Source organism: Amphiprion ocellaris, chromosome 18 (assembly GCF_022539595.1).
Source record: "Amphiprion ocellaris isolate individual 3 ecotype Okinawa chromosome 18, ASM2253959v1, whole genome shotgun sequence".
Classification (NCBI taxonomy): Eukaryota; Metazoa; Chordata; class Actinopteri; family Pomacentridae; genus Amphiprion; species Amphiprion ocellaris.
Window position 1 is genome coordinate 28,381,258 of NC_072783.1, and position 26,719 is coordinate 28,407,976.

At 39.7% G+C, this 26,719-nt stretch overlaps 1 protein-coding gene across 3 annotated transcripts in view; it reads left to right on the forward strand.

Moving 5' to 3' along the window:
• The window catches only part of ccdc186 (coiled-coil domain-containing protein 186), a 29,645-nt gene extending 6,599 nt beyond the window's left edge, over nucleotides 1-23,046 (forward strand). Inside the window, exons 5-16 of one of the 3 annotated variants that reach the window (XR_004847903.2) lie at nucleotides 530-742; nucleotides 1,587-1,706; nucleotides 2,593-2,697; nucleotides 3,185-3,283; nucleotides 5,274-5,360; nucleotides 5,444-5,586; nucleotides 7,638-7,893; nucleotides 8,334-8,523; nucleotides 10,059-10,157; nucleotides 10,396-10,624; nucleotides 11,821-13,554; nucleotides 16,176-16,305. Coding sequence is in view for 2 of the 3 variants with exons in the window: in XM_023276998.3 (XP_023132766.2) it covers nucleotides 530-742; nucleotides 1,587-1,706; nucleotides 2,593-2,697; nucleotides 3,185-3,283; nucleotides 5,274-5,360; nucleotides 5,444-5,586; nucleotides 7,638-7,893; nucleotides 8,334-8,523; nucleotides 10,059-10,157; nucleotides 10,396-10,624; nucleotides 16,176-16,395; nucleotides 20,055-20,138 (1,845 nt within the window). In the remaining variant the exon portion in view is untranslated. Of the gene's footprint in view, nucleotides 1-529; nucleotides 743-1,586; nucleotides 1,707-2,592; nucleotides 2,698-3,184; nucleotides 3,284-5,273; nucleotides 5,361-5,443; nucleotides 5,587-7,637; nucleotides 7,894-8,333; nucleotides 8,524-10,058; nucleotides 10,158-10,395; nucleotides 10,625-11,820; nucleotides 13,555-16,175; nucleotides 16,396-20,054 lie in introns of those variants that run through there. The other 2 variants (XM_023276998.3, XM_023276999.3) reach the window with 2 other exon arrangements.
• Nucleotides 23,047-26,719: the final 3,673 nt, after the last annotated feature.

Consider the following 26,719-nt stretch of genomic DNA (forward strand, 5'->3'; position numbering starts at 1 on the left):
CATTTTTACTATTTTCTGTCATTTGGTTGTAAAATTTTGACCAAGAAGATAATTGGAATGATAATTACTAATTAATTTCAATCCTAGTCAGTGCAAAAAGGCAAAATATGGGAATACGTCCGAGTGCATTTGTACAAAATATCAAGGCACTGTTGTACACTAAAGCAACAGAAAATGGTCTTTGTAATATTGCTGCCAAGTGGAAGCTTATTGGATCTTTTTGTTAAAGGTTGACAAGCTAACAGTCGTACAGTAAGTCAGCAGTTTTATCTCCTATACACACTGCAGTACAGATCAACAAACTGTCTGTCCTGCTGTCCATCTTGTCCCAGTCCAGGGTAAAGCTTCAGCGAGCTAAGTAGAATAGTTCATGCGTCTTGCCCCCTGCCATCTCCTCTTAGGGATTTCCCAGGAGAAATATCACTTTTTTTATGATCTTCCTTCGGATTCAACAATACAAGCAACGAGGTGACTGAACTGCGGAAAATGACATAAAACCCATCTCATGATATGAAAACAATCCTCCCAGGTGAACAAGAAGTGTGATGAGGCACGCCAAGAGAAGGAGGCCATGGTGATGAAATACGTGCGGGGGGAGAAAGAGGCGCTCGACCTGAGGCGGGACAAAGAGAGTTTGGAAAAGAGGCTGAGGGAGGCAACCAAGGAGGTGGACCGCCAGGCGCTCCGAGGAAACCAGCTGGCTCAGGAGAAAGGCCGGCTGCAGCAGCTGTATGATGCTAAGGTAAAGGCTGTGTCTCAGTTTATTGTGCCTTGTTGTAGCATTATTTTTTTTGTTTCCAACAGGACATGGAGACTCAATAAAAGCTCGATGTGAACAGGTTTATTTGCATTTAGGTCCAAAATTAACTTTTCATTGAAGTAAAATATCATCTACATGATATATTTGATCTATACATTTGAACTTATGCCAGGGTGCTTTAAGCGGAAAGTTAATTAATTGAGACTCCAATAATAAATGTAGTCCGGGTTTTGACAACATCAACAGGAGCTGAAGTTCAGTTTTTTGCTTCCAGCTGTTTGTACGAGTCTTTCCTCTTTTCCGGTTTTTACATAAGAGCAGAGTTCTGTACATTGGTGTAAATCTGGTTGACAAATATCCATGTTTTTATCTATTCTGATATTCCACCAGCAATAAAACCTGCATTGTTCACCCTAAGAGGCTTATCTTTCTCCCCCGTCATTGACACCAATAAGAGCTTTAAAAATGTATGGTGCCAGTGAGAGGCAATCATGGTTTTCCAACTCGTAGTGCTTCAAATAATTTCCTGAAAAGTGGTACCAGAAGCAGTTTGTCCATGTTTATTATCTATATGTCATACATATTTAACTTGCTTTTGATCTGTTTTAATTGAGCATAACCTTGTTGGCATAGAATTAGTCACATAGAAACATTGTGTTGGGAAAGTTGGTAGCAGGAATACAAGGTGTACTGATGTCAGCATTAAATCCCTGTTTTAAAGTAGCTCCTGGCCAATTATTATTCGATAAGCCAATCATCTCAGCCAAAATTCTATTTGCTGTCTTATCCTTTTATTAATGTTCTTGCTTTACTCCCGTGTTCTTAGGAAGGGGAGGTTGGCAGGTTGACTCGAGAGGTGGAAAAATTGAAGGAGGAGATCAACTCCCATCTTATCAAGGTCAAATGGGCCCAGAACAAACTAAAGAGTGAGGCAGATGCACACAAGGTAATGAATTGACTTTTTGTATTTATTTTGTCTTAAATCCATTCCTTATTAAGCAGTCGTGCTGAAGCTGAGTATAATTTTTCAACAGAGTTGTATTTAACATGCAATGGTTTGCAAACCAGTCGTAATAGCTATCATTCACCATTATTATCAAAAGCATAAAGAAGAGAGAACAATATTCTACTTAACTGCTGATAATATTCTTGTGCTTTAGATGCTGTTGTAGACGCAGGTATGAACCTGAGCATGCTGGAGTCAAATTTCATTCAAATGACACACAGAATCCAAATACAGCTGCCTGCATAAAGTGATTGCCGCTTTAAATGACTGTGTATATATTCCGCACATCAGTGGAACTACATATTTCTTCTGCTTAATGTTGATTTTCCTCAGTCTATGCCTGTTGTTTGTCAAAGATGTACGGCAGCATACAAATGACACCTCTTTCAGTCATTTTATCTGCAGATGCTCCATAAAAAAACATGATTAGATGTGTCTTGTGATTGACGAACAAAAGGAAATGGGCTGAGAATGGTACAGTAATGAGCCTGCAAGGAAATTATCATTAACAATGTAGCTATTTTTGAAGATGTCTATTACAAAATAATGAGTTTTGTTTTTAACTGCCTCCAAGCAAATACACAGAAAACAAACAGAGAAGCAAATAGAAAAAACTCAGTCATTGCTGAAGGCCCCAAGAGTTGAGACATTAATGTTTTTCTTTGTGGTAGTTTGTACAGCTGATGGGTGTGTAAATTACTTTTGTTATGTATATATTCATCAGCTAGAATCAGAAAACCATCTCCAGTTTTTACTGGTTTGATTTGACGTGAGATTCTCTTTTTATTTTAGTGTTGTGAATACAAAAGTATGTTTATCTGTGCAGGACACGAAAGACAAACTGAGAGAGACCACATCCAAGCTGGCCCAGGCCAAAGAAGAGACTGAGCAGATCCGCAAAAACTGCCAGGATATGATCAGAACATACCAGGTTTGTGGTATTACATGCCATTTTCACAAACAAAGACTGGGCGACACTGATTGTATGTCAATAATAAGGAATTTGAGAAGATGTCATAAAGTAAGTAAAACTGAACTTCAAGAAGCATAATTCTGCTCCAGGAGAGTGGCAGTTTTCATTTGTACCTTATGATGGTAGTAAAGAGCTGTGCTAGTTTTGTCTCTGTGGTGGAAAGATTAGTGGGAGCAACTGTATTCTGTTACCAGATTTCTTTCATGACAGCATCCACAGTCAGCACTGCCAGCATATAATGAAGCAAGATTTTAAAATTAAATGACGAGAAACTCACAAAAAAACGAGCCATTGTCATTCAGCCTCATTGTCAGTTGGTTCCTTTCATTCGTGTCCAGAAGTCTTTCTTCTTTCCAGCTGCTCTTTAACTGTTGTTTCAACCGTTGCATCTTCTCCTTCATCCTTATTCTCCTGTTTTTGAAACTTTCACTCTTCTCTCCCACAGGAATCCGAGGAGCTCAAATCCAACGAGCTGGATGCTAAACTGAGGGAGACCAAAGGAGAGCTGGAAAAGCACAAGCAGGAGCAAACAGACCAATTAGAGGTGACAGCCATCATGCACACACACAAACTCTTTCTCACAAAAACAAAGCGCTGATTCAGTAACTACATGTTCAGTCTCAACTGAATTCCAACCTGAGTCTGGACTTTTTGCCAGTTCACCTCATGTTTTAAATATTATGACGTTACAGAAGTGTGTCATTTTTGGGAGGAAAAAGTAGAAAAACTAAAACTAAATGGAAAAATGAAACAACACAGATGATTCTATTTCTTATATGATTGTTTCTAATCATAGAGAGAAAAAACCAACACCACCAATAGCAGTACCTGCCACCTCTGAAGCCTCTGACTATACAAAATTATTGTGATTTTTAAATTGATTAAGCTATCTCTAAATAATGTTTAATTAAAGACTCAAGACCCCTTATTATACTTGTATCTGTTGCATTGTTTGACTATGAGCCTTTAAACTTCAAATCCTTTTTTCTCAGGTTCTCTACATTGTACCTGTAGTTGCTCTTTTCCGACTTTGTAAGCCAGCACTTGCTCTATCATATGGAGCTTACAGAACAAAAAATCCTTGACAATATTTAAAACTAAGCATTAATAACATTATTAATGTTGATGGTTGCTTTGTATCTGCAAACATACTTTTCTGTCATTTTAGTTTCTATTTTTTTTTGTCTGTGTAATAATCCACCAGAAGACAAAATAAGCAGCAATGCAAGATTGCAATTAATTCAAAATTACATATACGTTCTGTTACGCCAAGCCATTATTCAGCCTTTTATTGATGACCTTGATGCCAGCTCTTCCAGTAAAAACTGTTTATTTTCAGCTGTTTTCCTCAGTGTGAAAGGTGTAATTGCCTTAAGTTGGAATGAGTAACGAACTAGCACACCAACTCGGCAGGCAGACATGCATGCACGCAGGCACAGACATGGACTCAATCCAAACACAATGGCCTGTTTTTCTCTGTGCTCCACTCTAAAGGGAATCACACTTTAAAAATAAATGGCCTAGAAATAATCAATACGAAGCTGTGCATTTCAACAACAACCCAGAAGGCATCACCCATTTCTTGCTGTCATTTCACAGTCTGGTCGATTTTTTTTCCAGGGTGTTAACAAGTCCTTAAAACGTCTTGATGTATAAATGCAATTTCCTTCAATTTGATGTTTTAATTGTAACTAAAAAGTTGTTTAATTTTCTTATTTTTTTTTATTTTATGTTAGAAATTCAATCACAAAAGAATCAATAAAATTAACTTTCGCTGTTGTGTTCTGTTATCTAAGAAACTTTTCTAGATATACAGCCCATTGCCAGCTTGTTGCTAATACTGTGTGCAGATTGTTTTTAGGCCAGATATTAGCATGTACATTGATTCTGGCAGCTATCTGTGCCCTGCTAATGAATAAACTGGTCCAAGCCTATGTTTATTTCAGCATATGTGTTTATCCTCAAGTGATGATGCAGCTCGGTCATAAATAATGCAAACAAAGCAGTTTCCATTACTGTTGGGGTTAACATTAAAATTGAATGGGAAGGGATGAATGGAAGAAATGGACAGTGAATTTTCCAACATCTCCATTACTGGCCTGTTGTCTTGGATACCACGGGCTCTTAATAGCATCTTGGAGAAGTTGACTAGCAGTGGCACCAGTAATGGCTCTGTTAAAAAGATGACACAAAAACATTATAACATCATTGCTTTCACTTGCTTAATGAGCGCAAAAGCAAAATAACTTTAATGAATGCAACACTTGGCTTGCCCAGAAATGCATCTGCAGTGAAATAATGCTAAAATCTGTTTTGTGTGTGTTTGAAAGAGAAATAAATTCCATTAAGTGTGGCTTGGAGTTAGATTGACGTGTAAAAACCACTGAATTTAAATTTGAGTGATCACAGCTGGCATTGGCAAAGAAAAAAGCTTTTCAGATTTGGGTTTTCTTTTTAGTACAGCCTTTTGCATGTTCATAGTAAACACATAACAGTGGATACATGTCTAAAGGAGAATTTAATGCATCTGACAGGTGCACCGAGTGAAAGCCAAGGAGCTGGACGACCTCAAGAGAAGTTACAAAGAAAGCATGGACGAGCTCGAAACTCTACGCACCAAGGTTTGTTATACAGATAAATGTTTCAACATCTGTGCATATGATGTCAGCAGGTCTTCAGCTTAGTAAAGTGTAATATTTTGTAGTTAAAGTGTCTGGAGGATGAGCGCCCACGATGGGAGGACGAGCTGAACAAATACAGGGAGATCATCAACCGGCAGAAAGCAGAAATCGGGCGGCAGAGAGAGAAGCTGGAGGAGGTTACCGCACTCCAGGAGCAGCACCAACGGTACAAGCACTTGCTCTGTCATTGATCATGTAGGAACAGCACTTAATGTAAAAACTCAAGCGTGGAACACTGCAGCAGTAAGTGTCATGGTACACACACTGAAGAGAAAGATCAATAATGCCCACCACAGGCCAGTACTGCATGTCCACAATCTGACAGAAATGGCTAAAGGACAACAAATTTGTCGATAACATGTATTAACAGACTACAGAAGCGATGTACAACGCTAAAATGTTTGAGTTTCGAAACACATTTAATGCACAAACATGTGACATTGATGATTTCCCTCTAAGCCGCTGTGCTGAAATAATTGAGTAAACACAGCCTTCATTTGTTGTAAGTGTCAACACTGCGTTTGTTGATGCAAGCATACATATATACATCTTGGTAAACTTCAATTTTTGATATTGAGATTCTACAGTTGAATTTTAACAGACATTCTGTAGAAGATACATTCATGGTTTATAGACTGTTTTAACAAAATAAAAGTAAAGTCATTACTATCACTGTAGTTGTAAGTAGAGCTATCAGTGCATGACATGAGCTCATTTTTGGAAGCATTTAGGTTTTGACAAATATTGTGTAAAATGTGTCATATGCTTAAACAAATTTAACCAGGGCTGCAGACAACCAAAGAAAATATTCCGGTGGTATAGGCAAATGGAATCAGAGCTATTCTTGAGCCAATCGATTGCTCACAGTGAAAAATTCTCTAGAAAAGCTCTAGAATAACTAAATCAACCTCCCATTGAGTGCACTCTACCTGCTAGCCTTATTAGCATAGTTAAATTATAAACTATTGTAAAAACGCAAGTAGATATTAAATCATTTTAACCCAGTTATTTAACACTATTTGATAACAGAGTCAGAACCAGCCAGTTTTGTATTGATTTCCAAAAATATTACTTTATCAATTTCTGACCTAAGCACAAGAACTTTTGAGAAGTATAATGCTGACAAGTTGGTTTATTATTTTAGATGATATGCCATGTTGGCTGATGATCTGTTATGTGCAAAAAAGTTTACACTCAACATTTTGGCCATCCAGTTAATAAAATGCAGCCTCACTGGCAACTTCTTCTCTCATGGTGTCAATTCATTTAAAGCCGACTCCAAGTAAATGTTCAATGAAAAATTAGTCCTAGCTGTCTCCATTATGTTGGGAAAGTTCAAAGTTTTGTTTTTTTCCCCAGGTAGTCTTTTCCTCCTGCAGGCAAAAATAATGGATTAATCTTGGAAGGCTATTGACAAATGAGAAGTGAAAAATGGTCGGATGAGAGCATATCGACCAGATTAACTGGAGACCACATCCATAAATCCAGCCATGCATTGTGTTGGCTGTAGGCCAGTTTAAATTCTTGACTTGTCCACCTGTATCAGTATTCTGACATGGACAGAACTGAGCAGGTGGAAATCTAATTCTTGCTCCTTTTTTTCAGCTTTCTTATCAGAGCATTTAAAGGTAGGTCAGTGACAGATATAGAACTGGGAGCAGAAAGGGACTCGGGTCCCTCTGTGGGAGTGTGACTCTGCTGGCCATGAGAAGAGAACTTGCTAGAGTGAGGAGATGTTCATGGTTGAGAAACTTCTCCCTTTCCCCTCATTGATTTGTTTTTTTTTTTTTATGAGTGCCATAAGTGTCTTGTGTCAATCCAAAATGATTGATGCAAAAAATACTGGCTGTCCTGTTGGAACAGCCACACGTTTTTCCATCACGTGGACAAACATTTTAAGTTGTTGGTCTAGTTTTGGTCTAGATGCGACTCAAGTGAAGATTGTGACCTTCATCTTGGTAATTTTTAGATTAGAATCACACTATTACTGGACATTTCAGTTTTTAGGGTCTGTATGTCTGTGTGTAAGACATGGCTTATCTGAATGAATAATGCATTACGTATGATTGTAACGATGATAAGCTGTATTTTTGGTACTTCTGCCCTTTTAATGAAGTAGTTTTTCTCACAAAGTTATTCAAACTTCTCAGATTATTGCTGCATTTCTTTTTTTTTTTTTTTGAGATGACTGTATGTCTCATTGTTTCCTGTATGCAGTGATGAACAGGAGATCACATCTCTTCGTGAAGAGGTGGATAGCCTGACCAATCAGATGGCTGACCTGCAGCGTGATGTTCAGGGCAGCAGGGAGCGTGAGGCTGAGTTACTGGGCTTCACCGAGAAGTTGAGCAGCAAGAACGCCCAGCTGCAGTCAGAGAGCAACGCACTACAGTCTCAGCTGGATCAGCTCACCAGCAGATTCACAGAGCACCAAGCGAAGCTGGAGGAGACCAACAGGCAACTAGAAGACAAGGTCAGGGTTCTCTGAGTGCGCAGTGAAGTCCAGTGTGGTCTTGATAGGGTTCAGATAATCTGATGTCAATGGCTAAACACAGTTGACAAAAAAATATTCATCAAATTTCTCCATCATGATCACAGTGTTTGCTTCTAGTGTCTGCAGCCATTCCCTATTTATAGATTGTTGATTAATCAAACAGTCACAAATCCTCCATAGAGTGATTCTTGTCTGCTGAATTGACTGACCTAGAACATACAGTGTCCTTTTGTATTGATGTAGTGTGGCAGGACATTCAGAATAAATTCATAAAATAGTGTCTGCCCTACCTATTTCTTTATTTTTAGTCCAGTCATTTGTGTCTAGACAAACAGCCGTTGCCACATTACGTTACCGCTCAATGATGACCATTATTGCATTGTTAACCTATTATTTTCCTAATTCCGTTTCTCCTGCAGTCACGACAGCTGAAACAGGAAGAGGTGCTGAGGCAGCAGGAGGTGCAGGGTCTGCAGGAGGAGCGGGCAGCACTGCAGGTAGAGGTGGCCCAACTAAAAACCAGAGTGGAAGAGCTGAGGGATGAGCTGGTGACACAGAAAAGGAAACAGGCTGCAAACATCAAGGATCTCACGAAACAGCTAACACAAGGTTAGATATGACATTGCATTATGGTAAATCTTGGGGTTTTTTGACATGTTTTTCACGTGTTAGCACAGCGATGACGTGGTGTTACATTAACATTTTTTAGTCAAAAGCTTCAGAACCACCTGCCATTTTTCACCCAAATTCAAAACCATGCTAGTGTGCATTTATTGTACAATTCTGTGCCTGACATTGTAGAAAGAAACAAGCCCCCTGATGCATTTTTACAATTGAAATAGATCAGTTTTTGTTGAAAGACTTGTCCTTAGTGTGTGGAGCACTTTGGTTAAAGTGTATGAGTATGAGACAGCAAAACTCTTGTAATCTGTTGACTCTTATCAAGTCATCACCAAAACTAGTTAGAATACAGCTGATGTTGAAGCATCAATGCTACAATACTGAGCAGATACACACATCAATGTCTTTAGCCAGTTGCTTTTTACAAACATCAGTCATGTCACTATTAAAGAGATGCTACAGTGCATAAAGTTAACAGAGTAGTCGGAAACCTGATAAAATATTTACTTAAGTCCTGGTTTATGTAGCGTCAGAATTACTTCGTCTTTCTATTTTTAAAAAAAGTAGATGATATTTCAAACATGACGTGGCTTTTTTGTGTTCATATAAAACAAAGAAGATGTAATTTCACAGTATAACTGTCAATTAGATTTTCAAAAAGCATTGTATCATTTCTGTTGCTTTTCTGCCCTGCTAAATTGACCATTGTGCTCATCTTTGTATATACATGCCTATGTTAATGTAAGGTGGCACATATGCTTAAAGAGGAGAATGTGCAGGGTGATTAAAAACCAGACGAGAGTGCACAGATGGGTGCAGTGTCAAGAGCTAACTTTCCTATCATGGCAGGATTATACTTAATCGAGTGAGCCAGCTTCCCCTGTTTGGTTCTCTGGGCACATAGAGTAACCTTAATGCTTAAAGTTCAGCACTTTTATCTTTTATGCACACGTTTTTCATTTTCACTTGCGTCCTGGGGCCGAGATGACATTTTCTTTAGGCGATTCTTCATCAGTGTTGCAGCTGTACTTTATCAGCATAGTCATTTTAGGCCTTTGTGTTTAGCATGGAGGGTTTGCTGAGTGGACACTGTTCGTCAAAAGTAACCTGTGTCACATTTGTTCAGGTAGACACCTTTATTGAGTAAAACTCCTTGAGTTTAGTCAAGCAATGACGTATAGCTGAACTCCGTCAATTATTATGGCACGAGTGCTGTATGTAACATTGACAGCCATGAGATGTCGCACTAAGCACCAGCATCACAGACCAAACATACAGGCACGTTGTCCACACCGCCATCCCTCTTTCAGTTTAATTTACAACCAGAACGGTTGTGTACATGATAGCCAACTGAAAATAATTAAGCCACAGCCTCTTAGTTTCTTTATAATCACGGGGAGGGAGGTAGTTTCAAAGGAAGAAAATCACATGCACAGTATACGCCAGCAAAAGCAAAAGCAAAACCTAGAACAAAAGTTGTATTAGTGTCTAGTTTTGATGGTTAATTTCCTGTTTCTGTACAGCGCGTAAGAAGCTGGAGCAGGTTGAGAATGGAGGGTGTGACCGGGATGCCAGCAGTATGGGCAGTCGCTCCAGTTCCTCAGGTACTACTGCAGGATTTGGTTAGTATTTAACACATACAGTAGTAATATCATGGAACTTTTTAAAATATATATATATTTTGATCTGTTGGGATAAAAGTCTCTCAGAGAAATAACAAAACAGTACAAATACAGTATAAAACATATTGGTTCTTTTGTTTACAGAAAGTAATAGCTCAAAGCTAGTTGTAACATGACCAGAGCTGCGCCAATAAACAGCTTTCTAAGTTAATCTCTCTGCATCCCCTCCAATTCCCAGGCTCCTTGAATGCACGCCACGGTGGGAGCGGCAGCGTTGAAGAGCGGTCACCAGAGAGCCAATCAGGTCCTTCAGTGGTGGTTGTGGACAGCTTCCCAGAGGTTGACAAGGCTGTGCTTGTGGAGCGTATTGTCCGTCTGCAGAAGGCCCTGGCTCGGAAGCAGGAAAAAATTGAGTTCATGGAAGACCATATCAAGCAGCTGGTGGAAGAGATCCGCAAAAAGACCAAGTGAGTGGCATGGAACTAAGTATGGGGAGCAGAGAAAGAGATCTGGAGAACTTTTTGTGTGTGTGTTTTTTTTAATGCACTGGGATCAGTTTGACCATAGAATGCAGGGTGTAATATATTCAACTCATACTGATGGACAGATAAAATTTTCCTCCCAATACAAACACTGTGGGAACAATCAGTGTGATCTAGCTTTAAAAAAAAAAAAAAGCTAGTAACACCTCACATCAGTCATCACTACAGTGTAGCAGAGAACTGAGAACAGCTTCTTGCAGCTGTTATAAAAACTTCTCTGTGCAAAGTGTATTATTTTTAGTTGCACCTTTAAACACAGCACTTGGAATTCTGTTTTAGTGTTGTGATAATACAGAACCGGTAATGACAACTGAATTTATTACGTATTAATTTCCATACATATATACATGAACACAATACTTTATGCACAACGTTCCTCATTTGTCGGCGTTCCAGTTCTCCGGCTGACCTTGATAGACAATATATGCTTACACACACAGTTTATGGCCCCCTGCATCCTTCATCGTCTCTCCTTCTTAGCTTTAGATACTAATTCATCCACACACTGCAATTATTATTCGTGACAAACTTCAGCCAGAACTATTTATAGTCTAGGTGATTAGCAGGGGGTGCGCCTTAGTATGGATCCTTAATGATGCTCCTTCCATATTCATAGCCATCACCTGAAATAAAAGAGACGGCGTAGAGGACGTGTCTCAATCACATAGTCATTTAACATAAATTTTAGATCTCAAAGTGAATTGTGGATCTACGCCTGGATAACATGGGGTGTGGATATGAGTTTCCCATATAATATAACCTCAACGAGCCAAAGAGACTTAGGGCATGGAAAGATTTCTCCCAAAGTAAAATGAGTCGATTGAATGTTGATTGATTAGTACAGCTCTCACCATTTATAGTCCTCTGAGTCATCCAGCCTTCCTATTTGATTCTACTTGGATCATCTCTTCTTTCCCACTTCTAATTTGTTTCCCAGCTAGAAACACGGATTGAATCCATTAGCCTCAACCTACATTTAAGAGTTAAAATTGAGGACGAATCCCACGGTTGCAGGGCTAAATTTAGCTCTGTAAAATCTCAGCTAAGCACGGGGGGTGTTACACTACCCAGAGTATGGATGTGAATTTGTCCTTTTTGCCTTTCTGTCCTTATCCCTCCAGGACAGCCTGGTGAACACTGACAAGCGAACTGTAGGCCTGAAGCAGGTGATGAGTAAACAGAAGTTTTGAGGGTCTCAGATGAGGGGCAGTTAGAGGAAGAAAGTGAAGAAAGCGGCTGATTTTTGATTTACTTTACCACATCCACACCATGTATGATCATAGCTGTGATTCTACATCTTTATTCTCATTCACTACTCATGCATGTCCTCTTTTTTTCTAAAGAATGTAGAGTTGCAAAGAGGGAGGAGCTATTTTAGGCTATCACTGGTTCCAGAAGTAAATGTTTAACGGTGCATTTCTTTACTCTGTTTCTATGGGTGAGCAATAAAGATTCAATTAATACATGGAGTTTGGGTGAACGCTGCATGGATTTGGCATGGACCTGCAATGCCAAAGTATTAAGACTGTGCTCTGCTTCATGCTTTTGACTTGCCTGTTATCCATAGCAACAGTGGCTGAGGCTCATGGGTATGCTAGTACTTAGCATACCCATGAGAATACTAACCCTTTGTCATGCCTAATTGACAAAATAAAACACTGATTTAGCGGAAGCTAAGTGGTGAGAATGACTGAAGCCAGTAGTCACAGTTCAAACTATATGACCGTTACATTATTCATGAAACTATCATGGGGATAGTGGAAAATACATCTGCAACCACAACCAGTCTCCTCCACTTTGCAACTTTATTGCCACGTAATTCTCTTTTTTTTTTTTTCACCCATCACGCAACCATTCATTATGTTTTCCGAGGGGCATTTTCATGTGCTATGAAGTCAAACACAGGTCCTTGGCTGCAAAGTGTAGAGTACAGTATACGTGAATTGCAGGAAATGGGCTAAAACATGCATAAACAGCGGTATCATCCCTCAAGGGCAATGATGTCTGTCCTTCAGGCTCCACACCTGGTTATTATGACTATTAAGTCTAAATGGTCTGCTCATGTGACTTGAATTAAAAGGATGCTGTTGCAGAGCAGATGGGAATTAAAGCAGGATGAGGCCTTCTATTCAGGTGCTATAGATGCCTGTTTATCTGGAGAGCATCCTTTTCAATCTGCTGAAGTTGTAATCAGTGTAAAAAAAAAAAGTAATCAGAGCAATGTGAGTTCTGTTGTAGGCTTTTGTGGATCCACACCTGTCAAATGTTTTAAATATAGTGTAATGGATCATTTCAAGTGTATCTGGGATTTCTCTCCCTTTACCAGCCAGGCTTGAAGCTACTTGATGCTTTTTGATAGTAGCTGCCATGTAAACACATACCTCTGGTGTTCTGTAAATAACACAGAATATTTATATTTAGATTGATTATGATCACATTATAAGTTATAGCCTGTGTAGTTCCGAATATTTTTCAGATAAAACATTGCTTACTTTCTCTGTATGTTATCTTTCTTTCTTTGCTACTTTCTGGGTCCAGGGTTTTGTCACTTTAAGAGGCTTTCTTAAAGGAACTGTCACTGAAAATTGCCGCTTTCACTGTGTGCATGCTTGACTTGCTGCCCTCATTGCCAGAAACAAAAGGACATATTAGTCACAAATTCCAAAAATAAGTCATTGTCTTACTTGTTTCTGACGTGTTGCTTACATCTGTGCCCCTCCGCCGACCTGTGCATGCCATTCAGCATCCACACCATGCGGTCACATCTTTAATTTCTGTCACTTTTTTGTTTTTTACTAAACACTATCGTGATGGAACTGGGGTCCAAATATGGACCCTTGCGAGGTTAGTCAGAGGTAAGTTTCATTTTATGTCTGTGATAGCCCAGGTGGTGTGTGTCTCTGTGTGAGTGGATGAGGATAATTTATGGTGGTGGTTTTTTGTAGTGCTTACCTAGCTATTGTATTTTTTTTTTCTTTTGCACCACAGACTTGCTTTGTTAGTTCATAATGGGATACACTGCAGCATAGTTTTAGGCTTATGTAGTGCTAGATATGAAGTACACGATACACAGTACACAAGTTTTTTTGTCCTCACACAGATTTCAAGAGCTAATAACGAGTACTAGTATGAGTCCTTAAAAGGAACATTATCAGTCAAACTCTTTAACCTTCAGAGAAAATCTATATGTGGCACATTATTCCAGGTAAAATGCTGATAAATATTTTTGCATTTCACAAGAGTTTGAAGCTGCAGCTGCGTGACCAGTAGGTACTACACAGTTGTTTTACTTTAGCAATTGCAACTGCAATTAATGCATGGAGGGCTGATGAAAATATCAGTAGCATGTTTTCAATCCTTCTAAGACCTCTTCATAGCATATTCATGTAATTAAAATGCTTCCCAAGAATATTAAACAGCAATAACTTAGTGTCCGAAGAAGGACAATCCCAAGTAAAATCTTGGTGCTTTAAGCTGGGGTAGGCAAGAATCTGGAAATATGAAAAAAAAAGACAACAAAAAGCCACCAGATGTCTATATACTTTCCCACCAGACATTACAGGTATATACCTGCGCTTCATAAGAAATGGCAGCACAAGCTTGATCAAACATGAACATGACATTTAATTAGCGGCAGCCGTCTATCAGCCAACATTCGACAACTGGTACAGCAAATCCACCTCCACAACCAAACCAACCACAATGAGGCCTATAGATATTACAGGAAAAGGAAGTTAGCAGCGTACATGTCCAGGAGGAGAACAGCAAGCTCAGAATACAGTAGTTTGGTGAATATATTTTGCTGATATGGACATGTATTTGTATGGATTAAATGTCAGACTCTCTTTTTGAAAGGGTTGCTTCGCAGTGTAGGCTTTTTTTTTTTTTTTTTTTTTTGCCACTGCTGGATTGGCAGTCTTTCCTGCAGGGTTTCTGCTATTGAATTCCAAATCTGTACAGCAGCGCATCTGTCTTTGTAAAACAGCTTATAATAACAGGGATGACACCCTCTCTGTAAAAACAAAACAAAGTCTCATGTCATAGCCTCGATTTTCTAAAGATAGATTGATTCAGACTCCTTAAATAACAATATGCTGAAAAGTTATCCTTTTTTTTACCTAATGACGCCAAAAAAATACTGCTTACCTCAGCTTTACCATTGAAAGGCACTACCTAAAGTCAGTGTCATTGTCTAGATTGGATCTTTTCTAGTTATTGACTGGCTGTAGTCTGAAGTATTAGATATTTGCTTACAGTACTTGTAGCAAGAATGTAGCGCACAAACTGTTTGTTCTTGTTTTCATTCCTATCTTGTCATAGATAAATATTAAGTCGTGGTGGTGCAACAGTAGAAGTAGCTGTAATAGTTGTAGAGTGGTAGAATCTCCAGCATTTGAGTATTCACCTCCAATGAATCTACACCCCAGTTATCTTCTTGAGAATCCTCATCCTCACCCTGAATTTCAACTGCACAATGCCAGGAGGAGGCAGGAGTTTTTTTTTCAGGTTAGTGCTCCAGGCTATACGTTTGGGTTGAGAGCAGGTTCAAGATATTGATTACTGACCCGTCTTTCAGAACAGGAGGCTGTTGACCTTTTCTGTAGGACAATACACGGCCCTCTTCAACCGTCCTCACTCGTTTCCTAAGTAAAATTAAAGACTTCAGTTCCGATTGTAAGAGCTATGCCATTATCCTTGAAGTGTAGCACAAATATCCTCATTCTTACGGCAGTACAAGACGTGCACAGAAAACCGTTTGACACAGTGTTTCTTAATCTCACTAATTTGCTTAACGAGTGTCTTTGGCTTGATTAGTGCTTTGCGCTATTTTTCCTTCTCTTTGGTCGCATGTTAAGAAACATATGATAATGTAGGAGGCAGTAATGAATTTGAATCACAATGACTGCTCTCTCCGGGGCCGGTTTCCTCTAAATAGAAACACTTGCTTGTCAGTGTTCTCCGGACTGCGATGGGAAAATTGAACAACAGGAAGTTTAGAGCTGTTAAGATAATGAATTTTCTTCTCTCCCTCGCTCTGACACAAACATAGCTTAACCTCAACACTGTATTCTTTTGGAGATGAAAATGTATTATGAGCATGATTTATCTCACTTTCTCACACACGCACAGGCATGCAGTTGATTAATTGAATTCTGGCAGCCCATTTTAAAGCCTTTGCCTTTCCTTCTCTGACTGGCACAATAATAATCGTCTTCCCAACTATGACTGAATGTATCCCATGTACACAAGTCAAATAAGACATCCCACTGGAATTACTGTTCTTGTAACGTCTGCTGCTTTTGCTGCTGCAAATGGTCTGTTGCTCTGTAGGAGCTCTCCGTGGTCCCTAACTATGAAATCTCACTTTCTCAATTTTCTTTGCTCGACAGTCTCCAGCCAATGCCGCGCATTCACTTCGTTTTCACTCCTTTTGAAGCGCACAGTTTGACTCATCTCCTCCCCTTTCTCCCGACAGAATTATCCAGAGCTATGTGCTGAGAGAGGAGTCAGGGGCCCTCTCATCAGAGGCGTCAGACATTAACAAGGCCCACCTCAGCCGGCGGGGAGGCATCATGGCTTCACTTTACACCTCCCACCCGGCGGACAGCGGGCTGACCCTGGACCTGTCGCTGGAGATCAACCGGAAGCTGCAGGCCGTGTTGGAGGACACGCTGCTGAAAAACATCACTCTGAAGGTAACTTCTCTCCCAGCAGGCATCATGCCACTGACGCATTCAACTATAAATGCAGAAAAACTCATTTAAATTCATCGGAAACACTGATGATGTGAGCAGTTTCCTTCACGGGCTTTTAATTTGCCGTGACTGTGTGATTGCTGAGGCTTACATGACCTGAGTGGATAATTAATTGGCTGTGTCAGTGTCATGCTCCACCTTTGGAGCCACGCTGCCTGATGTGACTGAGTTCTTAAAGTGTGCAGACGCTGCCATCACAAACACATTCAGTCAGATCTAAATATAGAAATGGATTCACAAAAAAACCCAACATGAATTTAAATTAAAAGACCTTCAGTTAAAAGCAACTAAAACTGATCTTTTTGGTTCTTAAGGACATGTCACCTTGCTTTTTCCTGAAGCTCTTAGGATTAGCGTGACCTGTATAATCTACACAGACATCCATGAATTTGAAACACAACAGTACCTTTAACTCATTGCAGAATTCCTCAAGTCAGCAAATTTGCTCTTATTGCATACATCATGTCTCTGTTTATAGAGGGATGTTCTGTTTTTTTAAGCAGGTATAAGATTTAAATGTATACGTTTGAAACGATCATTTAAACTCAGTCCCATTCAGCCCTCACACCTACACAAGCTGCGGAAACTGCAGGATCCTTTCACTGGAGCAGATACTATATAGCACGCTACTATAGACTGTGACCTATACATGCAGAATACTGATGGTGAACCTCTTTTAGTTCCTCAGTCCTCCAAAGAGACCTGGCTCAGGTGTCACAGCCAACCTACCTTTGTGCAGTAGCAGCTGCTAATCTCTCTCTCAAATCCATTCATGCCAGAGAGCAAAGCTTCAAATTCATTTTACAGATTACCATGCTGAAGTACTTACTATTAAACTTCCACATGAAAATACTGTATGTGCTGTTAACCAGGGATCAGACACATTTAATGTCACTGGGTTTTTTATTTCAGATACATTTTCAATAACATGTTTTCAGTCTCTAAAACAAATTCTTTCAGCTTTATACATCAACTGCAACAAACCGCTGTGTTTCATTACTTCTCTCTTATTCAGTTCAAATGAGATAATCCGAAGTGACAATATTAACAGTTACACATAAACAGCAGTTGAAATAGTGCGCTGACATGATGAGATTGTAAGTGTGGATAAAAAGGACAGTTTAATCTGGGTATAGGTGGGTGTCAGACCACCCTCTGCCTTTATCAGTTCAGGTTTTCTGATATTTAGGTCATATCTTTCAAGTCTTCAAAGTCAGCTGTAGCATGTGTGACATTGTCTGCATGCGATTTGACAAGCTGACAGTGTCCTCGTCAGCATGTCAGCCTGACCTGGCATGTTGAAAACGCTCTAATTCGTTCACTTCTGCAACTGAGACATGTTTTCCTCCTTACTAGTTCATCAGAAATAGTGGATTCAATTCTACGTTCGGTGTCCATCTTCATTTAATCTGTATGTATATGAGCTGTGTCCAGCATCTGCACCTGAGGGCCTTTTGATGAGTTTAATTGAATTAAGATTTCGATTGAACCAATTTCCCGATGCGCTGGTATTAAATGAATAAATCCGTTCCGCGTCTCAGCTCTTCAGTTTGCAACACCAGCCACAGTCGAGACGTGGTTTGACCAGCTGGTACGTCAGACCCATAAGAAAAGGTGGCGCCTGGATGGCGGCAGCCGGTTATGACGAGTTTGTTTCCACTCAATGAAAAATGCACAGACATTTCCCGCATTAATCTGGTTAAAAGTTTACATTAACCACCCAGCTGGAGTGTGGATACGTTTAGAACAGAGGTCCATTTGTCCCATGATGTCCCTCATATGTGTGTGTGGGATTTTTATATATATATATATATATAAATAGTCTATGTTGTCACTGTATGTCAGTTGAATATAAAGCATGTCTCAGTTTTATGTAATGGATGGAACCAGCAGTCCTAAAGATTATAAACACAAAGCAACATTGGCATCGACTTGGAGTCTGTTAGCCACCTGGTGAATGTAAGTCCAGTATTCACTCTCTCATTTGCTCTGCACCAACTCCTGAGGGAAATATCTCCCTTTAGCTGCTAAATTGGTGCTGAGGTGGCTAACAGTGATAGTTATTTTTATATAATGCTGCCTGCTGTGGCTACAATCAATGCTGATTACAACCAATTCACCACGGAGGCTTTTTCTACAGTCATTGTGCGACACACGTGCTGCAAAACAGCTGCCCTACTTTTCACCATTTTACATATTAGAGAATGTCAAATGTATCTTAAATCCATGTCAAATACAGTGGGCGAAACACTCCTTCCAAACAGGGGCAGGGTGACACAGTGTAAAAAAACCAGAGGAAGAAAGAATTTCTTTAAGCCTGCAAGACACCCACATAATCGAAGTCTTACAACATGTTCCCAAACTGCTGACATGTATTGTTACAGCCTCTTTGATTTTTGTCTTTTTGCTCTGTTTGCCCTTTTGTTTATGTGGGCACACGCTTTGATAAATATTTTCATATTTTGCAACCCATCAACTTCCTATTGTCTTTCTGTACTGTCAAATTTATATGAAAAGTTGCCCGTGTTGAAAGAAAAAAACTGAATGGGACAATAAATTGTGTTAAAATGTGGGAGTATTTACTGGCAGAGAGTTTTCTTTCTGCAGATGAAAGATGATTGGCAGTAAGCAGGAAGTAATGATATAAAAACACTCACCATGGGCACAATAAAATGACAGTAAAACAAAAATATTCTGGCAAAAGGCAAATCAAGGCTTCAAATTTACTGCGATGGTAAATATAACTTTTTCAATCTTTGGCTCTGTTAGGGCTGTTTTTCATGCTGAATAAGAATATGTGGCAGCAGGGGGTTTCTGCAGAGGGAATTACAAAGTTATCTGCTATGTTCAACCATACTGCACAGAAAACATCAAGAAAATAGTTGAGGCAGAGTCGAACTTTATCAGTACTTGGAATCATTTTGTTTCTGTGTGTTTTTACTCTTTAATGCTCGGTTGATGAATGATAAACAGCACTACAGGCCCTTGTTTCTTGGCACCATTTGTCAGAACTTTTAAAAAGAGAAACAAAAACCTGATTTCCAACTTTTTGAACAAATTGTGCGTCAGAAAACCTAACCAAATCAAAGCTTAAGATCGTAATAGTTCATCAAAGTCGCTTTATTCTACATGTATCATTTTAAAAGTCACCCAAAATACATCTTTTGCAGTAACTGGATCCAGTACAGAAAGAAAGAAATTCTGCTCCTCCGTGCAACTGAGAAGCTATCAGTGACAAATTCAAGGACTTTTCGCCTTAACTGCAGGCAGTGTTTACCCAAAACTGATAGGAGACAAGTATATAATCACATTAAAACATTAGTAAATTATCTATAGTATGTAGAGCAACCACTTTTTCTAGTATGGTGCCATTTGGGATTGCTTGGGAAAGTGTTTTACATGTTAATTCCAGGTTTTTTTCAACTTTTAAAAAGGAAATGATCAAAGAAATTCAACTTATGTTTTGTCTTTTTTTAATTATTTATGGCATTATAACTATAATTCTGACTTAACATTGCAGTAAAAATGAACCCACAGTTAAACATGTGACAGGATGCTCAGAATTCAGGGGGTTAAATGTTGCTTGTTGTGTTTCTCAGGAGAATCTGCAGACACTGGGCGCTGAGATTGAAAGGCTCATAAAGCAGCAGAGAGATCCCGAGGACGGAGTGAGGAGAAAGTGATCAGGGAAGAGAAAGAACTTGATGAATCTCCATCTGACACACACTCGTTCTTGCAACACGTGAAGGAGCAAAATTGAATGTTGGAAGTGCCAGCAGGATCTCAGGCCCTTGATCTCTGATTCTGTCCGTTTGGAGAAGATGTCTGAACTTACTTGAACTTGTCGCTATTCCGTCCGCCTCCGTTTTCGCCTCTGATACAACAAATCTTCCTCTGGATCACGTCCGTCCCCCCAGAGCCTTGCCAAGAGAACTCTTCGGGCCAGTGGCTTCGAGCTTAAAGCTCTGATTGCCTTGTACAGTAATTGACTGAGGATGCCATCGTTATGAATGTATAGCAAATTCTACCTGGAAAATAGTTGAAAAATGACTAATTCTGAGTTGCCAGTGATTTCATCCTATTAAAAAAAAGGACTGTCTTCTGGTGCATTAGCCTCCTTGCAGCTCTGTCCACCGTAGCGTACGTACGCTGCGATGATCATTGCCAGCATGCTCTCTCCATTTGTCTCCATCTGCCAATACGCCAAATGTACTTTTTGAAAAGACTGCTTCTTCTGCTCGACTCCCATATTGCAAGCAAAAGTGAAGAACAGATCAGCCTTGGCTTGCAGGCACCTTGCGTGCCACCTGTGCATTTTTTCATCCTGCTTTTGCTCTGCACAGCACTAGTCCGAGCTGGTGCCTCACATCAGCACCCATCTGTGCGACACCGGTGCTAGACTTACAGAAGCAGACTACAATCTTTGCAGTGTTCTTTGGAGCCAGCGGCACTGTGGAAACATCCCACTACAGCTGTGGAACATCAAAAAAAAATCTATGACAAATATAAAATCACGCGAAGGTTGAAATATAGAGCTGGTCTTTAGTTTGGCCGTTCTGAATGTGATTTTTTTTTTTCTAAGTTGACTTAATAGAGAGTTTCTATTTTAGTACCTGATCCTTTTTTGTTTTTAGTGTTACGTGTTTCACAGGAGAAAGCTTTCTCTTCGATTTTTTTCTTTTAATTTAAAATAATGAGTACCTCAAATATTTTTGTCTTTTCCTTACTTTATTGTGGCCACTTCATTAGTGCCAACTTCCAACAACTTATCTTAATCAGACACAAGCGTTTGAAGATGATCATGCTTCCTTTAAAGTGGTTTATTTGCATCGTTGGCATTTCTCAAAGTTTTTGCAGCATATCCAAGTGGTTTAGTGGGGAAAGGACTAATATTTGAAGGCATTCATGTCACACTCCTCTTTATTTTCTTTTTTTTTTTTTCTAGTATGACTGAGTCCATTAAAAATGGAAGTCAAGTGTAGAAAAATCAAAGGGAGAACAGCGGATCTGTAGCTGTAGCTCAGGAAAGCCAATGGAACCTACAGAAATATGTCCAGGGACAAAGTGCAATGTTGTTCCTTTATGTTTTTATTCGCTCTTTCTTTGATCCGAATGCGTTTGTGTGCCAGTATAGTGTCTGTGCAACATGCAACTGTGCCGGTGGTTGAGCATTTAAAACTGTGTGCATGGCTGCATGTGTGCCTTTTTAACCTATCGAGCTTTCATGTTTACACCTTGTCTACATGCTTCAGCTGTCGGGGCTTATGGGTTTGTCTTCTTTTATTCTTTTTCTTTTTTTTTGTCCACTAGATTGACCACAGTTTGTACCATCCAGAGGGGTAAACACAATTTGCATTTAGACCAGAGTCTGTCAGACACACACACACACACACACACTCACACTCACTACGTGCAGCTCAGTAACTGTCAGCTATACACAGTAATGCTTTTGTCTCTCACTGACACCTGTTTATCCCACAAGCGTACACACACACACACACACACACTCACACACACACACTTCAGGATGAGGGATAGGGAGAGAAGGAACCGGCTCCATTTCCGCAATGCCCACGTCTCCTTTCACTTGATTTGATCTGATTGCTGTCACAAAAGGTAAGCGTCCATCTTTTTTTTCCCTTCTTCTCGCAGTCAGAAACAGGCTTTGACGGGTCATGAATGGCTACAGGCCGATCCCCTCCCCGTACACCCCGAGGCTGTGTTGAAATGGACCACTATGTGAATAAAGATGAAAGTTTCCAGGATCGAGGTCACAGAGTCCTGAAAGCCTCCCTGCACCGAATGCTCTTGCGTTTGAAGTAACTCTGCTTTAATTTCATTCAAACTGATTTTTCTTTGTGACGTGGGATCAGTATGTAAATGTACAGGCAGCGAACCTGGAGATTACCTCTAGATTCTCCTTGGTGTTGTTAACCTTTTAAACTCCACAGATTCAGCAAGGTAGCATCTTTATAGCATTGTCTCACATTGCAGCAAGCTTTGTTTTTCTGTAAAGCCTGTAGATAATGCCAAAATGATTTCATCTATAAGGCAAAAATCAGGTGCTTTGCTGCTGAAGAAGCGTTTTGTTGTTTTGCAGTTTGTTTCAGGTGCAGAAGTAAAACACAACCTATGCAATAGCCTCGCATGGGATTTTCTGATTACGTCCTCATAATTATCTGAGGCACGTTAATACGTTTCTTCTGATTCGGTCACCCAAGAGAGACGATTGCTGATCCGAGATTTTACGCGTTTCCGCAGCCTTGAAACGTAGCCATGCCGTAGCTTTGTGTGGACAAATGAATTGAACCTCATGTTTCTCTATGAATATGAAGAAATGGTGTTTCAGTTTGTGCGAGTGCCGATCTGTAAAACGAAATGAGAAGTTAGTTGTCTGTTGTTTTCCTGCTGTGCAATGATTCCCTTTGCCCTGTTGTGTGGAATATTCAAACTGTGATTATAATATACATTTGTAGATACGCCATTCTGTAAAATTATGATGAGATGTTTTTTAAAAAAAAATATTGATTCCGGATGATGTGTGTACATATGGTGTTTCGGAGGAATAAAAGGAGATGAGTCTTAACTTCATCTTGAATGTTCTGCAGCTGTTTTACTTCATGGTTTTTTTTTGGTTGTTTTTCAGGTACACTGGAATTTAGTGTAATTCATGTTGCACACATAACGTCTCACACATTCACTGGTGTTGGTTGCAGCTTTAAGGCCCACTCCAAAAGCAGCAGTGTCAGCAGTGCTGGAGGTCATAACATCGCTGCGACACTGTCTGTCAAACCAAGCAGCTTTTCAAATGATTTAAAACCCAGAGCAGCTCCCAAAGTCCAAACGCTCCGGGGTCACCCGTCCTCTACAACCACTCATTCATTCATTTTGCTGTAACTGACAGCAGCGTTCTTGTAGGACCAAGTTGTATGAAGGATTCAGGAAATACACAAACTAAAATGTTCATTCAAAAACAAATGTAAAAGCTTCACAGTGCAGCTGCAGCTAACAGTTACCTTCACATGAATTAATAATAAATCTAAAAAATAGTGGAAAAATGAGCATTTATTGAAAATGGCAGCCACATTTAAAAAAAAAAAAAAGTAAAAAATGTTTGGAATTTTTCTATTGTCTTCAATGACTTTTTTTTCTACACAAAAACTATCAATAAAAATACAAAAACTGAGTTTAAATTTACAGGTCCAATGAACAAAAATTAAAACCTGTAACTTTTGAAAACCATAACATTTGTTGTTTTTACACAAAAAGACTTAAACCGCATTGAAGGACATCGCTTTCATTCATCAAAGCCTGTTTACAGCTTTTGTGTCTCCAGAGGGCACTGTGCAAAATCTGATAAACCGCTTCAAGTGATGCCATTTGAGTCAGCTGGGGTTGAAAAACTACAGGTCTTAAAATGAAAAGAATCTGGAAAAAACTGTGAGCTTATCGGACCCCTGGTCTAGCAGGGACCGAGGCAGTCACCGTGTCTTTTGTTTTCCATCAAAATCAGCTCTTCTGTTGAACAATACCCTTAGTCACCCTTTCTGTCTGCTCACAAGCATCATGCGTGTGATTTTACATCACTCTTACCCACGTGTGCACATGTTCACACACTGAAACGACGCCCACAGACCAACTGATTGCATCTGTCATCAGAAGGATTCATCATTTAGCAGGGAAATAAGACATTAGCCTCTTGAGACATTCTCGTCACGTATGGGTGAAAGTTCCCATTTTCTCTGCAGGCGCAGCAACATGCGGCAGGTTCAAACATCCAATTCAGGCCACTGGTTACTGACAGGCTATTTTTAGCCTGCAGATAGCGGATTCTCCTATCAGCTTAGATGACCACCCTTGAATTCATAAAGCATTGCTTGTGTCCTTTAGGGGAAAGCTGCAACCATGATAGTAGCTCTCAAGGTGTGCAGATAATAAGCTTGTCCTGTCCTTGTCAGTTGTTTTTTTTTAGCCTAATATAGTTTACAATAATCCAAGCACAGTAACAGCAGCAGCAACATTAAGATAAATACCATCTGAATATGAATGGGGCTCCATTACATTCCACTTATTGTCTTTTAACTTCACTGTTATGTAATTCTGTGCTCAAAAATAGACCTTTTAATTGGGAATATTCATGTATCCATCTGGTCTATCCCATTAGAGAAAACCTGCCCTCTCGTGTGGAACCTCTCAGTGTTGCTTTGATTGTGTGCCACTCTCTGCCTCTTCAGACGCTTCCCTGCAGCCTCTAAGATGGAAATTGAGACAATTATATTTCTCCAACGGAGCTGCAGCACATTATCAAACCCTAAAATGTTGTTCATCTGTATTTGTGGTTGACAAAAAGGTGCAGAGCTGCAAGTTTTTGTTGGCTCCAATGTCCAAGTACAGTCCGTCAGTGAAGGTTGTGTTGTGTCGGGTTGAAAACACAAAAATGTAACATGCTTGCAGTGTGTGCGGCCGGATATTGTCTGTCTTTTTTTGCTGGGGGCAGAGTCAGAGCCTTGGGTCAGTGCTGACTGCAAAGAGTCAGCAAGAAAGGTGGCGCCGGAGCCTTGATTGTGATGAAGGCTTTTAAACAGGCTGGAGTTGGGTTTCATTGCTCAGCAGCAGTGGTTGAAGGTGACTAAATGCATTTGAAGTGCTGCCGTTTAGTGAACGTTTACTTGTTTTTTCCCTTCAGTATTTCCATTTAAAGGTACTTGATACTTCAGATTCTTTACATTTCAGATGGAAATGTTGTTTCTTTTTCCACACAGCTAAGATCCATTGAGACATTAATAAAATCACAAAATGTGTTACTGAAGAACAAACCAGTGGGTCCCTAAATGTTTGCCTTGCGACTGTCTGCAAAAAAAAGTTGCATTTGGTCTTTTTAACATGTCTTTCAGGTGTTTGTGGGTCCACTGAAGTGTTTTATCATCTAGGCTTCTCATCTGATTAACAGTTTGAGGGCTAAATAAGCATTTATACAGTGTTTCACTGCAGAAGGAAACATGAAAGAAAAAAATCCACAAATAAGATTTGCATAGCAGAACTTTATCTATTCCTCTGTCCACTTTCATTACTCTCACAGCCCCCACAGATTTATCTTGTGACCCTTTGTAGGGGCCAGAACCTTCACTTTTAGCTCTACTTTTCCAGCTACAACAGTAAAATATTACTCAAGCAATGACAATGCTCGGGTTACCAAGTTTCAAACAATCTAATAATAGAATATTTGGTCACAGATGCCATATTTCTGCAAAAGGATGTCTTCTTTTTGTGATATTGTTTAAAAAAAAAAAAAAAAAAAAAAAAAACAACTACAAGCCACCAGGACCAAGCAACTCCCTTTATGTTTATGCTTATTATTAGTTGTTTTTTCTATTTACTTAGACTTTTTTATATTCATTTTTACTGTAAATGCCAGTGATTTTGCACCTATTTTTATATATATATTAACAATTTGCACCTTTACTGTAAATGTCAGAAATTTTAGCACTTTATTTCTTCAACTAGCACTATTTGCACATTCTTTTGACCATTAGTTTCCTTATTTTTCCTGAATGGAATGTGTGAGCTACTGAATACCTTGGATTATCCATCCATCCGAGTATTTAAGTTCATTTTGTAGTGTAGTTCTTTCCTTAAGTAGGACGTTGCATGAAGGATTTTTACGCCATTGTGTTGGTAAAAGACTCCTTTCACCATTTTTGCTCCACCTCCTTGTTAAGAACCTCTCAGGGAGCAGGAATCTAAGTTGGTCAGCAGAAGCTCCGATGAACAATGGAGGAGGACGACTCCAGGGTCCGATGCACCACTGCGATGTTTTACTGATGAGACACTGTGGCATTTACTGTGAGGGGGTAAAAACCTTGAAGTCAGTCGGTGGTCTTGCAAAAGGGCGCTTTCAGCCTTTCAGGTTTAGGCTGGCCTCTCAGAAGGCTTTGAACGCTCTGTGAAGCCACTCATCATGGGTGTGCACAGTCCAGCTCATAAACAGGGATGTTATTGTGATGGTCCATCCATCCAGACAGCACTGATGGGGCTTTCAGGAGGATTAAAGGCAGCACAAAGACCAAACATCTCTTTTTAGAAAGGTTTGCATGCACGGCGATGGTGGTAAGATTGCTGCAGATCTGGCAATAGGAGCTTACTGTCTTGGCCAACTGCTGGAATAACACATTTCTTTAAAGACCCAGGACTTTGATGAGAATTTAGAAAGAGATGTTTGTTATAGTCAATAGTCAACCTTTGAGTTTTAAGGTTTTCGACTTAG